The 16191-nt window shown below is 41.1% G+C and overlaps 1 protein-coding gene across 1 annotated transcript in view; it reads right to left on the bottom strand.

Moving 5' to 3' along the window:
* CACNA2D3 (calcium voltage-gated channel auxiliary subunit alpha2delta 3) overlaps positions 1 to 16191 on the bottom strand; it is a gene marked incomplete at both ends in the record, with an annotated part of 933053 nt that overhangs the window by 549713 nt on the left and 367149 nt on the right. The window contains one exon of the mRNA XM_080715370.1: positions 6308 to 6470. Coding sequence (XP_080571496.1) covers positions 6308 to 6470 — 163 coding nt within the window. The remainder of the gene's footprint in view (positions 1 to 6307; positions 6471 to 16191) is intronic.

Raw genomic sequence — 16191 nt, forward strand, 5'->3', positions numbered from 1 at the left:
GCTGTGGTGAGGACTGTGGTTATAATCACCCAGCCATCATGCTGTTTCACTGGAGGGGTTCACTGTTTTTCTCTTCAGCCAATGAACCAGGCTCTCTCCTGAATTCTCAAACTTTTACTCTTAATTCCAATTTGTGGCCAGATCTTTACATTCAGCTAGGGCTGGGAAACAGACAAGGAAGCCAGATTCAAGCCTACTCCAAATGATTCAGGGCAGGGTCCCAAGGAGGAAACAAATCATTAGAACTGGAATTTGTTTGTTTATTTTTTATTTTTTGTAGTACTGGGGATAGATCCCAGGGCATTCTACCTCCGAACTATACCCCAGTCCTATGTTTCATTCTTTACTTTGAAACGGGGTCTCACTGAATTGCAAAGGGGCTCACTAAGTAACAGGTTGTCTATGAACTGCGATCCTCTGGTCTCAACTTTGAAACGGGGTCTCACTGAATTGCAAAGGGGCTCACTAAGTAACAGGTTGTCTATGAACTGCGATCCTCTGGTCTCAACCTCCTGAATGCTGGGATTACAAGCACACGCCACCACACCTGGCTTGGAATTTGACACACACACACACACACACACACACACACACACACGCAAAGTAAGAAGGAACAAAAAAAGTAACAATTTTTAAACAGTTTTGTAAAAGGTCCATGAGGCTTCTTGAACATCAAATGGCTCTTAGAAAACAACATTTTAATGATTCCAGTATAAACAAATCAGAAACATGTGGATTAAATTTCCTTTAAAATATACACATGTAATTAAGGGGAAAAGTGCTTGGCAAAACACATTTTGTGTTTTATCAAGCCCAACATTTGGAAAATAAGTTGAGACATCTGACAAGTCCAAGCCCAGTGATCTGGCCCATCCTAGAGTACCACGCACATGGACGTCCAGGCAGGGACCCCACTCAGCCTCACTGCACCTTTGCTCTCCCCCTGGACTCTCTAGAAGAACCTACTGGACTGTAACATGGATTTGTTCCTCAAGCTCTGCAGCAGTGATTATACACATTCCTTTCCCTAAAACTATTTTCATTTTGGGGGCTGGCTCCCCAAGAATAGCATAGTCTTGCATCCCATTCTTGGCCTGACTGAGCACCTTGCTGGGGAGTCTAGCAGAAGGAATGGTCTGTGCTGTGGCCTGTCGTTAGCACCTCCCCTTACCTCTGCTGGCTGTCCACTTCTCCCTGGTGCTCTCCATTGCGAGGCAATGGAAAGAAGAAGAAAATGGGGTTACTTTCTTTTTATACTTTACTTCTTTTAAATTTCAGTCTTCACTCACTTCCCCATCTTGCAGGAAGTACTGATGTCACACTACTGTGTAACGGATGTCACGCTGGGGCACCTGCCCTCAGAGGTCAACATGGCCATGGGACTTTGCTCTCTGGCCCCAGGTCCTAGGGGTCGCACCATGGCCATCCAGTCCTGGAAATCCACTTTCTTCTCCTTTGGCTTTTCTCCACAGGAGGTCCTGGATTCCTGCTTCTTCCTCTTCAGTGTGATCAGTCCCAGGTTTCTACTGCTGGCCTCTTCCCAGAAAGGCTGCTTTCCATATTTTGCCTGTCCCCATGGTTTCCACGATCTCCTGATAGGTCTTCTCCCCTCTCACCACCTGGCCAGCCCCCCGGGTTCCATGGCTGCCCTCTGGCTTCCCACAGAGCAGCGACTCTCCCTGCTGCTGCAGGGGCCCAATTATGCTGCCCTTCTCCACAGCCCACTTGAACAGGAAATTCCTCACGCTGGAAGTTCTAGCACCTAACCGCTGGCTGATCTAAGAGCCTGCCTTCTAAGACCATCACCTACAAGCTTAGGGTTAAGCATATGCATGTTGGAGGGACACATACATTCAAATCACAGCATTCACTCATGTACTGGGTAGCCATCCTGTGTTGGGCATCCTTGTACAAGCTTAATTCTCAGCTCCGCCTCTTGAGAAAGGTTACCGTGATGATCAACTCCAATTTAAAAAATTGAGACACAGGTACTTGATGCATTCTCAGATGTGTTGACCAGAGCAGGCCATGGCATGAGGTCCTGGGATCTGGGAGTGACTCCAGTCTCTCTCCCTCTGAGCTATCTTATAAGCCTCTTTCTTTCTTGGAGAGTCTGTGAACCACCCAATTTCCTATCAAGAAGTTTCTTTTCCATTTAAATCAGCCGAGATGTTTCTGTTCCTTACAAGTGCCACAGGAACACTACAGTACTGACTGACTTGGCACAGCCCGGGAGACACAAACATCTGTGGAAAGCCATTATGTGAGGAGGAGGGGCTCAGGGCAAAGGAGGGCACTGGGCCATATCAGCAGCTCCCTGCCCCCAGAGAACCCCAAGTGCAGAAGGGAAGGAAGTGGGCAATGCATCAATGCATCACTAGCATAAAGCAGCGCTAGAACAAAGGCACAGGGAGGGCATCGCCAAAGACTGAGGAATTAGGGAGTTTGTAATAAAGCTGCTTTTAAAAATGGGCATTTTGCTAATCAGAAAGGGAAGACAGAGACAATAGAATTTAAGAGTGAAACAATAAATAATGGAAGGAAGGCAAAGGAGTACTCAGTCTCACCAGGGTGGACAGAGGTGGAAAGTGGGAATAAAGGAGATTGAGAGCAGACATTTTCTTTCACACACAGAGATATAAGTGTATAGACATGCAATACACATTATGCATGTAGGTGTGTGTGTGTGTGTGTGTGTGTGTGTGTTTACACAACTTCAGCCTAGAAAGTACTTTAAAAAGAGTATAATGTTATGTGAATCCTCTGCTAGATCATCCGAAGCCAGCCTCCACAAAAACTCCTGCACCTCGCTTCCCTCAAGGAGACATGGAGTCTTCGAAGCTCTGCACGAATCCGCTCCCAGTCTCCAAGTCTCTGTAGGCTGGGACACCAGAGCAGTCCCTCAGCAGGCATCAGTTGAAGAGGGTTTGGCAGAGAAGCTGCTTCATCCGACTCAGAACCCTAAACTGCACTTCTTAAGACCCCGGTAATATGTCTCTTTAGGTTCCCAGGGCAACACCACAGCCTCACAGCCTACCCACATCACCACCTTGAAGCTGTGATCTCTTCAGTGTCTAAAACAAAAGCAACCATAGAAGGAAACACCAACCCTGTAGCCGAGAAGCTGGGGAGCAGAAGGGAAAAAGCAGGAGGTATTTACCAGCCAGTTTCATCTCAAACTGGAACATGACACACAGCAGCAACTAAGAAGTAGCAAGGTATTCTACCATGTGCCCACAGGCCCAAGCAGTCAGAACAGGAGGGCCTTGTCTCCATTTCCTTTGTTGGGGGCAGGGTTTTCAACCAAGGAACAACAGAGTGACCAAGTTTTGAGGATGTATTTTGAGCATGTCATCAATAACTAGATCCAAGCTGGAGGGCCTTCTAAACATAAAATATATTTCTGCAGCTTGAAAAGAAGACTGTTTAGGGCTGCTTTGATTTAGAGCAGAGGCCAGATTTTCCTGAAGTCCCCTTCCTTGTCTCTTGAGCAGCAGCTCACTGCCTAGCTATGACAAGATACAACATCTGGCTGACCCTGGTCCATGCCCCCACAGCCTGGCAGGGCTGTGATTAAATGGGAGTAGGGGGTGATAAGCTGATGCCTTGAAGGCTTATCATCATAATGATGATTTTAAGTACCACTGCCCACTTCCCATGGCTCATCTATTAGGATTCTGTCTAGGGATCCTCTGAGCAGAATTCTACAGTCCATGTGATCAATGGTGGTGTGGGTCCCTTACATACTGCTACCATTGAAAGGTACAATTATGCCTTTAAAGCCAAGGGTGCAATTAAATCGCTATAATGATGCTAATGGCTCAAGCAACCTTGAAGCAGCTGTCATATTTTGAAAGATCCTTCTGAATTGTTTTATGCTTTAAATTGCTCTGTAAAATCATGTTAATTTTTCATCTGTTAAGATGAAATGCTAAGAATGTTGAGATTTAATGCTAAGAAGATGGCTTTCTTCCAGCTACACTACACAAAAGGGGGTGGTTTTGTTTAGATCCTCATTGGATGACAAGCTCATCCTGAGGACTAATCTGCGGAACAGGGCTGATATCAGCCCTCCAAGGCTTGGTGCCCTCTGTCCCTTAAGGAATACCAAAGTAAAGACGAGGTCACAGGACATGGCCCAATCCAGAGACCTCTGACGGTTGTCCAGACTAATGCCCCTTCCATAAGGAAAGAAAAGAGAGAAAAAAGAGAACAACTGTGGCTTTATTCACATTAGCAAGTGGCAAGTGCCCTTCCTGATCCTGATGTTCCCACAATCCCCTGATATTTCCTTATGTGATTATTATGTGATACTTGGTGTTCTAATTATTTCCCTACCTGTATGTTCCAAACTAAACTGTGAAATCCTTGAGGGAAGAGCATTGTCTGCTTCAAAAATAATGATTAAAATAATTAATGAATCAGGGGCCTTTACTAAAACATTATATATATATATATATATATATATATATATATATATATATATATATATAACTTTTTGTTGTGGTGGTGGTACTAGGGATTGAACCTGGGGGCAATCTATCTCTGAGCTATACCCCAGCCCTATTTTATTTACTTTTTTAAATTCTGAAGTAGGACCTCACTAAGTTGCTGAGGCTGGCATTGAACCTTTGATCCTCCAGTCTCAGCCTCCTGGGACTGGGATTACAGGTGTTTACCACTGCGTCTAACACTCTGCTCAATCTTAAGGATGAGCAACACCGGTAAATCAGGAAAGGGAGACAGTAGGTATCTAGTCACAAAGAGCAGGTACAAGAAAAATGTTTCAGAGACAGTGTGTTGGAAGCCCCTTAATTATTAACTAAGGCCCTTAAATGGTGACCTAAAACAATTAGGAAGTTCATTTAATATATGTTATTTGTCAATAATAGAAATAAAAGTGGTCTTTTTTTTATCCTCATACTTTGGGTAATTTCAGACCTGGAGATGTAAAGTCCCCCAGAATATAAATTAACAAAGTGCTAAAGAGTAAAACCCTTTGATTTCTGTAGGATGCTGTGGTACCTCCAAAGTTGCCTACCAAGGTACCCAATGACCGACCATAATCTTCTTCTAATTTACCTTCTGTATCTCTAACACACACAGCATGTAATACACAGTAAGAAAGGATTTTTTTTTAGTTGACAAATAGGACATCACAACTATTTCCTAAAATAGTATATACTTTTAATATTTTGCTTTGTATATAAATTCTGGCCATTTGTAATTCAATTGTATAATATCAAGTAAGAAACCCTGGATTTGTAGCTCATAGGGCTTTCATGAAAAATAATTATAAGACTACAAAAAAAGAAATAAAAGCTAAAATGCACTGAGCACTTTCGGTAAGCCGAGCACTTTCTGTAAACCACTGCTGTTCTGAGGGTGCCATATACCTCACTTTACATCCGTTCAACTTTATCCATACTGGATAAAGGAGAAATTGAGGCTCAGGGAGACAAGAGCCCTTGCTTTGGATCACACAGCCCATAAAGGAATGGACAGTATTCATGGGACAGGATCATGTCAGTCCTCAACCACCTGAGGAGGCAGGCACAATTTTATTCACATCATAGATAGTTGGGAACTATGATCTAAAGGGATGAGATGATGCACCCTCGGTCCCAGCCAGAAAGAGGTATTATGCAAGGTCTAGCCAGAGCCCATCACAAACCCAGAGCCCAGTCCTTGGCCACTAAGATCTCAACTTGAATAGGCCGTAGAATTTTGGGAAAAGTACTCTAGTGTCTATGTGAAGAACTTATATGAGAGACCCAAGCAGAGAGCCCTGTTTCAGTGCATGTGGCTCTATAGTCTAAGACCCAGCTGACCCCACTGCAAACTCAGGAACTCCCCAACCTATAAATACCATCCCAGAAGATAGATGGATAACACAAGGGTCAGGCAATCATAGCCTATAAGTAAAATCCAGCCATCTCTTTTTGCAGATAAAATGTTTTAGAGCAAGCCATGCAATTGACTTACATATGTCTGGGGCTGCCCTTGTGATAGAACACCCGAGTTAAGAAGCTGAGACAGAGACTTAGGCTTGCAAAACCTAAGACATTCACTTTAGGCCCTCTACAGAAAAATTTACCAACCCTTGGACTAGAGGGCCTGGTAGAAACATTAGCTGGGAAAGCAATCTCCCAGAATCTCCAGGCAGGGCAAGAGCTGATGACTGATACACTTGGTTTGCAATTGTGTTTTCCAAAAAACTAAAGAACTCTGTATCTCAACCCAGCCAGCCCTTGCCTCTCAAGCCCCCTAACTCTTGACCCTCTATGGAGCAGCAGGGAGTCCTTACCTTTGTTGTACATATTTGTTGGCACTTGGACATCACTCAGACTGATGTTCACAGGCAAATTATTAAAATGGTCATTTGGGGCTAAGATGAATTCTTTCCCCAGCTCCAGAAAATTTCCATCTTTGTCCCTTTCATTTATCAGCACAGCATTGAAGTATTCATACTGAAAGAGAAAGTCAGAAAATATTACATGTGGTTTAGGGTGGAGGGCTGTAAACTCAGGCAAACCTGTGCACTCTTGTCGACCCTTAAAGGTCATCTCTAAGTCTCATGTTCTGTTGATGGTTGCTTTTGTACAGATGTGATAGCACTAGATAAATATTAGTCAATGTCATTAAGTATTCTTGAAAAAAAAGTGACATAAAGGGGCTACACAATACATTATTATATGAATACAGAGAAAATTACTCTAAAAATATTTTTGACTGTGTGGTGCTGATCTACCACTGAACTACAACCCAGCTCTTTTTATTCTGAAACACATTCTCACTAAGTTACTGAGGCTAGCCTCAAGCTTGCAATTCTCCTGTCTGTTTCCCAAGTACAGGAATTACCGGCATGTGTCACCATACCTGGCTACCCTAAAAACATTTTAATTATGAAGATTCACCTTGCTTTAATGCAGCCTACACATAAATTGAAGGAGGCTGATAATCAACAAAAATAACTAAATACACTTGCTTTGGAAAAATAATAAAGCAGGTTGAAGGGAAGAGCAACAGTGCTTCTATTTATGGTGCTATGAGAATATCCCATTGCTATGGTGACCCCAGCACAGAGGCTCAATGAAGGGGAGGAAGCCAGGTGAGTGGACATTCAGAAGAAGAGCCCCAAACAGAAAGAACAGCAAGATACAAAGACCCACAGATGGGAGTGTGTTGGTACCTCTTACAAATGGCTATATCACCATCATCTAGCATACATATTTTGTGCTAGATATTATTCTAAGCTTTTCATGGATTATTAACTCATTTGATTCTCCTAAAAAAATTTCATGAAGTCCATTTTTATGAGAATCCCTACTTTTCAAATGAGGAAATTGGGGTACAGAAAAGTTGTGGACCCTATCAGAGATTACACAGCTGATCAGCAGAGTGACAATTCAAACACAGACAATCTGTCTCTAGAATGTGTGCTTTTATCTACTGTACCATAAGATAGTTCATAGCAGTTATAGTTGGGATGAATAAAGATCTTGAAATAACGCTAATTAATATAAGGACATTAATGAAAAATAGATAACACTCAAAAACAGATGGTAATATAATTTGAGAGATGGATATTCTACAAAAAGAATCAATATAAAATGCTAAAATTAAAAACTACTAAAATTAAAAAAATTAAAATTAAAAAATAGATTAAAAAACTGCCTTGGATGGCTCATCAGGAAACTGAATCCATTTGAAGAAAGAATAAGTGTGCTCAGATATATGTCAGTAGAAACATGCAGAGATGAAAAACAAAAGAAATTCAAGGAGTTGGGCATGTTGGCATATACCTGTAATCCCAGTATTTGGGAGGCTGGAACAGAAGGATCTCTTGTTCAAAATCAGCCTCAGCAAGTTAGTGAGACAATTAGCAAAACTAGTAAGATCCTTTTTCAAAAAGAAAAAGGGCTGAAGGTATAGCTCAAAGATAGAATATCTCTGGGTTCAATCCCCAATGCATAGAGAGGGAAAGGAAGAGAAGGGGACGGAGGGAGAGAGGGAGAGGTCAAAGAACCAAATACTCAAGAATTGCATGACAATTAGGAAAGGAGTGACATATATGTAACTGGAATGTCAGAATGAAAAGCACGAAAGACATTGAGATAAATATTTGAAGTAATAATGGCTGAGAATTCAATAATTTAATATTTTTGCATCTAAGTTCATGAAAAGTATTGGGGTGATGTCAAAATCAAACAAGAACAAAACAACACACCAATATACCTCATGAATTTGGATGTGAAAAATTTAAACTACTGAATCAAATCCACCTATAAGGAAAAGGACAGTACATAATTACCAAGGTATTTTTATCTCAGAGACTAGAGGTAGTTTTCACATTTGAAAATTCAGTTAAGGTAATTCACTGAATTAACAGAACAGATAAAATATCATATGATCAAATAGATGCATAGACATTGACAGAATTCAATTTTTGTTCATCATAAAAATTCTCAGGACATGAGAAATGAAAACCCTATCCTCAACTTGAGAAAGAGCATTTACGAAAACCTATGATTAACATTTCACAGTTGTCTCTCTATATCTGTGTGTTCCTCAATCATGAATCCAACTAAACCGGATTGAAGATATTTGGGTAGGGAAATGCATATGTACTAAATATATACAGATTTTTTCTTTTATTCCATAAATAGTACAGAATAACAACTATTCACGTGGCATTTACATTTCATTAGATAATATAACTCAGGTAGAGGTGATTTAAAGCATCTGGGGATGTGCATAGGTTATATGCAAACCCTGCATCATTTTATATAAGGAACATCTAGAGATTTTATTATTTGCGGGGTATTTGAACTGCTATTGAAGATCAACTCTACTTATGATGAAACAGTAAATGTTTTCCCCCTAAGGTTGGGAGCAAGACAATAATCTTTTATCACTTCTTTTCAACACTGTAGTAGTGATCCTGGCAAATTAAGTAAGAAAAATATATAAATAAATAAATGCAGAAGTATTAGAAAGGAAAAATGTATTTAAGTGCAGAAATTCTTGTCTATATTGAAAACCCTACAGAATCCACGTGATATACTCTAACTACTAAAGGAGTTAGCATGGTCACAGGATATAAGATGAAAGTACAAAACTCTATTGTATGTCAATATGCAAACAAAAAACAACTGGACATTTTAATTTTTAAGGTATGTGCATTATCTCAATACTATAAAACACTGAAAATTACAAAATATTTCTATGAGAAACTAAAGAAAATTTACAAAAATGGAGACATACCTTGCTTAAGAATCAGAAAACTGAGTACTAAAATGTTAATTCTTCTTCACTTTATTTACAAACTCAATAAAATCTCAATCAAAATATTAACAATCTTTTTATAGAAATTACCAAACTGATTTTAAATTTTATACAACAATATAAGGTACCTAAACATAAAAGGCACCTGAATACAAAGACTTGTAATATATAATAATATATATCACATGCCTGGCATGGTGGCGCACACTTGTAATCTCTGTGCTTGGGAGGGGGAGACAGGAGGATCGTGCAGGTTCAAAGCCAGCCTTGCTGGCTTAAGAGACCCTGTTTCCAAATTTAAAAAATATATAAAGTAGGTCTGGGAGTGTAGCCCAGAGGTAGAAGTGTTTCCAGGAACCCCAACACCACCAAAATAATAATAATAATAATAATAATAATTAATAATAATAATAATAATAACAACAATAATAAATTATATCTCATTATATATAATATTATATATATTATATATATAATCATATATATATATATGATTTCCAACCTACTTCTTAAGTTTCCAACCTATTTTAATGTAGCTGTTTCAATTTTGTTGAAATATTTCCTAAATTGAAAATGTGGAACTTAATGGATTAAATCTTACCTAATTCATCAAAACAATGTAGTATTAGTATTAAAACTGATAAAAAAGACCACTAGAACACAAGAAAGTTCAGAAATAAAGGAACACATATGTAAACAGCTTTTGATATTTTGATAGATAATTGATAAATTTATATTTGCTTAGATAATTAAATAAGGAAAATATTTCAACCAAATGTACTGGAATGAAACACTAAATATGTGAAAACAACATCCTCAACTCCTAACTACACCACGCACATATTAATTCAAAATAGATAAATAGATATAAATGAAAAGGCTAAATCTACAGTATTTTTAGGGGAAAAGTACAGGATAGTTAGGGGGCCTTCATGTAGGCAGTGATTTCTTAGAATATAGAAAGCACTTACAATTCTAAAAATCTTTAATTTAGACTTACTGTAAATTCAATATTTCTGATGATCAAATTCACCATTAATTAAACAAACTGAAAAGCCACTGCTAAGGAAAATGTATTCATAATATGACAATCTTATAAATGTCTTATATCCAGAATATGCACTGAACTATAACTCATCTTAAATTGTCAAATAAAACAGGCACATGTTACAAAGGGAGGTATGCAAATGGCCAATATGCAGACTAAAATCTGTTCATGAACTGTCATCAGGGAAATGCAAAACAAAATCCTATTCAGATCTCCATTTTATACCCCAAAATAGCTGAAATTAACAATTTTGACCATATTAACTGTTGTCTGTGATGTAACCAGAAATCTCATAACTGTTTATAAAAATATAAAATGCCATGAACATTTTAGAGAAACATTTTGCAACTTCTTCTAAAGTTAAGCATATACTACTCTATTATCCAGCAATTCCACTCCTACATATTTACTCAAGGAAAATAAACATCTGCCTTCAAACATATTTCTGTGACTTTCCATGAAAGCCCCATTTGTAATTGCCAAAAAAGTAGAAATGACCCAAATGTCTATTAACAAGTGAAGGGATGAATGAATCTGTGGTATATTCATACAATGAATTATTATTCAGTAACAAATTATTGATACATTCAAAAACATGAATGAATCTCACAGACCTTATGAATGAAAGAAATCAGAGACAACAGAATCCTTAAGTGTGATTCCTTTTACACAAAGTTCTAGAGCAGGCAAGACTATGGTCCAATTGTGATGGCAATCAGGTTGCTTCTGGGAGGCCGGGTAGAGGATCACCTGGGAGGTAAAGACAGCTTTCTGGAGTGCTAAAAATATTGTAAATCTATCAAGTGCGGGTTATTTAGGTGCATCTATTTGTCATTCCTCCCTGAACTGTATGATACAAAATTATACAGGAATTAATGCCTGCATAAAGAAAATTGAAATCACAAAATCATCCTTTTAATTCCTTTTGACTTATTAACTTGAAAACTTTACAGCAAAAGAACTGTAGTGAATAAATTCATCCTTTGAAATTCTTCAGAATGTTCTACCATATGGCACCCAGAAACAAAGGACATCATCGTTCTGCTGCAGGTCGGGCTGCCTCTCTCGAGGCTCTGTTTTCTAGGAATCAAGTCAGCAATACTTCTTCCGCCAGCACCTTGTTAAGTGAAGTCTTGATCTTCATGGTCCCAGGCACTTCACAGATTCACAACACTTCCTCATACTCAACTGGAAGTTACATTAACAAAGCAATGCCCTGGCCTGCTGGGCCAAGGCAGTGCAAAAATAGTTCATGCAGGGGCTCTCTTGAGGCAGCTTATAAACTGCCTTTTAATTGAATAATGATCACGGCCCAGAATGCAAATGAAGTAAGGATGAAAAAGGAGTGGGATTTTGCTCACTGGAGGTCAGTCTTTACCATGGACCACTGTATGTCTGAGGAGCAACTGTGTGTGATATGCTTCTCTCCAAATGCACTGTCTTTCTTCATGGATTTTGAAAAGGCTGATTCACTACAAACAAGAAGAACTATTTATCAGTCCTGGGAACACATTGCTGTAACTATGAGGCTCTGTGGCTTATTCTATGTGATTATTGAGGAAAAGATATGCTTAACCCAAGTCACCTGAGTGTTTCTGAATTGCTGTCATGCAGAGGGCCAAGTATCCATTCTTTTGTGAGCAGATCTAATGACCTACGAAGTGTGACTGTGACAGAGGCACAGAGAGAACTAATCCAGGGGGCAAAATGTGGCATATAAAATATTAGGGGCAGCTGGGCATGGAGATGCATGACTGTAATCCTAGTATTTGGGAGGCTGAAACAGAAAGATTGTGATTTTGTGGTCAGCATGTGGTAACTTAGACTGTTTCAAATTTTTTAAAAAGAAATAAAAATGGTTGATAGTGTAAGCTAGAGCATACCTTGGTTCAATCTCCAGTACAATAAAATAAAATATAAAATTGAATACCAGGGATGAAGTGGTAAATGTGTTGTTTGTAGAACAGGCCCATCCCCAGGCTCAGAATGTGGGGGTTCCATGAAAAGTACTAGAGTCGCTCAGTAGGGTAGGTGTGGGCAGCCTCCTGTCAAGGGTCAGATGGCAGATAGAGTGCAGAGTGGGCCAAGAGCACTGGGTACTCAACTGTGCTGTGAGAGCTTGACAGCAGCCACAGAAAACACACAAAGAACAGGTCTGGCTATGCCAGACATGGAGCAGAAATTTATGAAATGACACAAAATTTCAGCTATTTTTCTTTTTCTTTTGTTTATATATGTATATATATATATAATTCTGTTTGTGGTTCTGGGGATTAAACCCAGAGGCATTCTATATCTGAGATGCACTTCAGCCCTATTTTACATTTCATTTTGAAACAAGGCCTCACTAAGTTGCTGAGGCTGGCTTTGAACCTGTGATCCTCCTGTCTCAGTCTCTCAAGTGCTGGGATTACAGCACCTCTTATGTGCTGGGATTACAGATGTGTACCATCACAGCTGGCAAAACTTAACTTTGGCGCGTGGATGGCCCATCCCTGCTGTAGGGTGCTGCAGGATACTTGACAGACAGAAATTTAAAACAACAAAGACAGACCCTGTGGCTAAAGGGATCTTCAGCAAAGATGCACCAGGACTGGACCTTGGAAACTGGAGGGTCAGGCCATGCCCAGAAGGGCAAGGAGACAGCAGGAGCCCAGGCCTGAAGCAGCAAGCAGGGAGAGGCAGGCAGTCCTGGGTGGCTGACGGAGACGAAGCACGGAGAGGCCAGATGAAAACAGGAAGGCCATGCCTGGCGTGGTGGCGCACGCTTGTAATCCCAGCGCTTGGGAGGCAGAGACAGGAGGATCGCGCAGGTTCGAAGCCAGCCGCACGCGCTGGCTTAGGAGACCCTGTTTCCAAATAAAAAAGTATAAAAAATAGGTCTGGGAGTGTAGCCCGGAGGTAGAAGGGCTTCCAGGAACCCCAGTACCACCAAAAAAAAAAAAAAAAAAAGAAAACAGGAAGGCCAGAGCAGAGGAGATCCTGAAGACTGGGCAAGGCACCTGGGCAAGGCAGCAGGCATTCCCTCTGCTGCAGCATTTCTGAGCAGTCTCCTACACACTTTTATTTATAGCCTCTGCACACTGCCTCCGTCTGCGATGCCGACGTATGCACACATAAAACCAACCAGCGATGATATCAAAGGCAACAGAAGAGAGCGAATGGTCTGAGTGGCCTCGCAGGGCTCGTGCTGAGCAGCCTCAGCAGCTTTTCCTCCTTGTCTCAGCGCAGCATTCCCAACGCATGATCTGTGAAGCTAAGTCACTCCACAAGGCAACATCTATTTATTTTTATTTTTATTTTTATTTTGTGGTACTGGAAATTGAATCCTAGGGCATTCTACCTCCAAGCTACACCCCAGCTCTACATTTTATTTGTATTTGGAAACAAGATATTACTAGTTTGAGGAGAGTCTCACTACTTGCAGAGGCTGTCCTCAAGTCTTAAGATCCTTCTGTCTTAGCCTCCCAAGTACTGGGATTGTAGGTATGCGCTACCACACCTGGCTGGAAACATCTCTTTAAATGAACACGGTTTGGGAAATAGAGCGCTGGGTTTAAAGAAAGGCCAAGAGGGTTCCTTAAAAAATTCAATTGTGTTGACACATTATAATCATACACAATAGGGAAATTCATTGCTACATGTTTGTACATGCATACAACACAATTTGGTCGATTTCACTCCCCAGTACCTCCCCTGAGAGTTCCTTCTTTGCAGAATTCCTCAGAGCCTTTAACTCATTCTGAGAATGAACAATGTACATTTTAAGTTTAGGAGAGGGTTCTGTATAACATTCCCCAAATTTAGCTGACATGTAAGTAAATGGGGGTCTTTACAGGCACTCATCTGTTTTATTCGAATACAACTCCCTGCACAACCGTAGGAATTTGCTTCACCTCTGGACCTGGCATAGTGATATCTGATCATCATTTTTGGTTGACTGGTCAAATGACAGCATCAGGATGCACTTGGTGAGTATGCCTGTCACAGAACCTGTGTTCCATAGACCTATCTTTGTAGCCAACTCCTCGCAGGCCCATGATGCCGGGCAAAGCTGCCCAGAACGGCAGGGAAATCACCCTGCAGCAGTGACTCACCAGGGCTTGGAAAGGGGAAATGTAGGGCCAGAGTCATATGGATGCATGGCCCTCATCACATATTTGAACAGAGGAGCAGGTCCAGAGTGTGAGGTAAAGGAAACTTGAGAAGTGTCCACCCAGAGCCTAAGATAGCCACGCCTGCGGCTCCCCAGATCCATAGCTGCCTGTCACAGATGGCAGCACTTCTCAGTTCTGAGAGAGGCATCCCTAGAGCGCAGCCTCAGACTCCATATCACTAGATCCTGAGAAAGCTGAGTTTCTGTGCCTTCCCTGGCGGGCTGGCAGCGATGGCCTTAATGTGCTAAGAAGGCTTCTGAAGTATCTCAGCCCAAGGAAAAGATGCCTTTCCTTCTGCTTATGGCCCAGCCTTTCCCACACCACCCACATCCTTGAAAAACCATCACTCCCAAGTTGAGGGGTTGGCAAACTTTTTCTGTAAAGAGCCAGAGAGTAAATATTTTAGGTTTTGAGGCCAGACAGTCTCTGTTGCAACATTAGATTTGGCTGTTTTAGTGAAAGCAGCCAGATGCAATACATAAACAAATGGGTGTGGCTGTGTTCCAATAAAACTTTATTTACAAAACACAGGCAGCTGGTAGGAGATGGTCAGTGAGCCCTGGTTTTCCTGAACCTTGCCCTGGTTTGCTCATTACTCTTTCTACGTGACAGGTACCTAATCTCATACATCAAGGTGGCCTAAGGCAGTGTTTCTCAACTCTGGCCAAACCTCAGCATAATTAAATCTGAATCTCTGGTTTCAGGATTCTTTCCGTCTCCCCAGCTGATGTCAGTGTGCAGCCCAGGCTGAGACAGTGTTTCCAAGGGTGGCTTCTGCTTCCCCTTGCTGCTGGGTAAGTTGCATAACACAACTCCGAGACACCAAAGGACCTGCTTTTGGGCTAGAAGTGTCTGCTCTACCACTTCGGTCGTGGAAGTTAAATTCTGCCCTTAAAGTTCTCTAAAGCTTCCTGTGCTAAGACCATGGGTGCCAGGGGGAAATTACACCACTGAACCTGAGCACAGGTGCAATTCCTAAGACCCAGCCTGGGGGTTGGACTCAGAAAACAGGAGCAGTAGTAAATCTAGTGTCTACTAAGTAAGCAGCACTAGCATGTATTAATCAGGGTACTCCACAGAAACTGAATGGATGGATAGATGGATGGACAGATGTCAGATGAATAGACAGACAGACAACCTATGGTTTAGATATGAATGTCCTCCAAGGCTCACAAGTCAGCAATGCAAAAATGTTGAGGGGTGAACTAGCTTAATGATGAGCGCCCTAACCTCAGCAGTGGATTAATCCATCTGAAGGATTGATCATTTTGAATAGTGTGTGGTAACCATAGGCAGGTAGGGTGTGGCCCTGGACTATATCTGTCCCTGGTGCTTTCTTCTCTCTCCTTCCTGGCTGCTTGAGCTGAACAGCTGACCTCTGCCATGCCCTGGCACCATGGATGTCTCTGCCTTGCAGTTGGTCGGCCATGGACTGAGCCTCTGAAACAGAGACAATGAACCCTTCTTCCTCAAAGCTATTTGTGTCAGGTATTTTGGCTATGTCAAGGAAATCTGACCAAGATAGAGAAAGGATATTCATACATAGGATAAGGAGACATGTACACATTTCCTGTGTGTGCCTTAGTCTTCTCATCCATAAAGTGAATGCCAAGCTCACATTACGGTACATAGCACAGGTAATACAGGTTAAGAACATAGAAGCAAGTGCCCCTGGGAATAGTGTCCATCTCACCTGCA

Source organism: Muscardinus avellanarius (assembly GCF_963383645.1).
Source record: "Muscardinus avellanarius genome assembly, chromosome: 18".
Classification (NCBI taxonomy): domain Eukaryota; kingdom Metazoa; phylum Chordata; class Mammalia; order Rodentia; family Gliridae; genus Muscardinus; species Muscardinus avellanarius.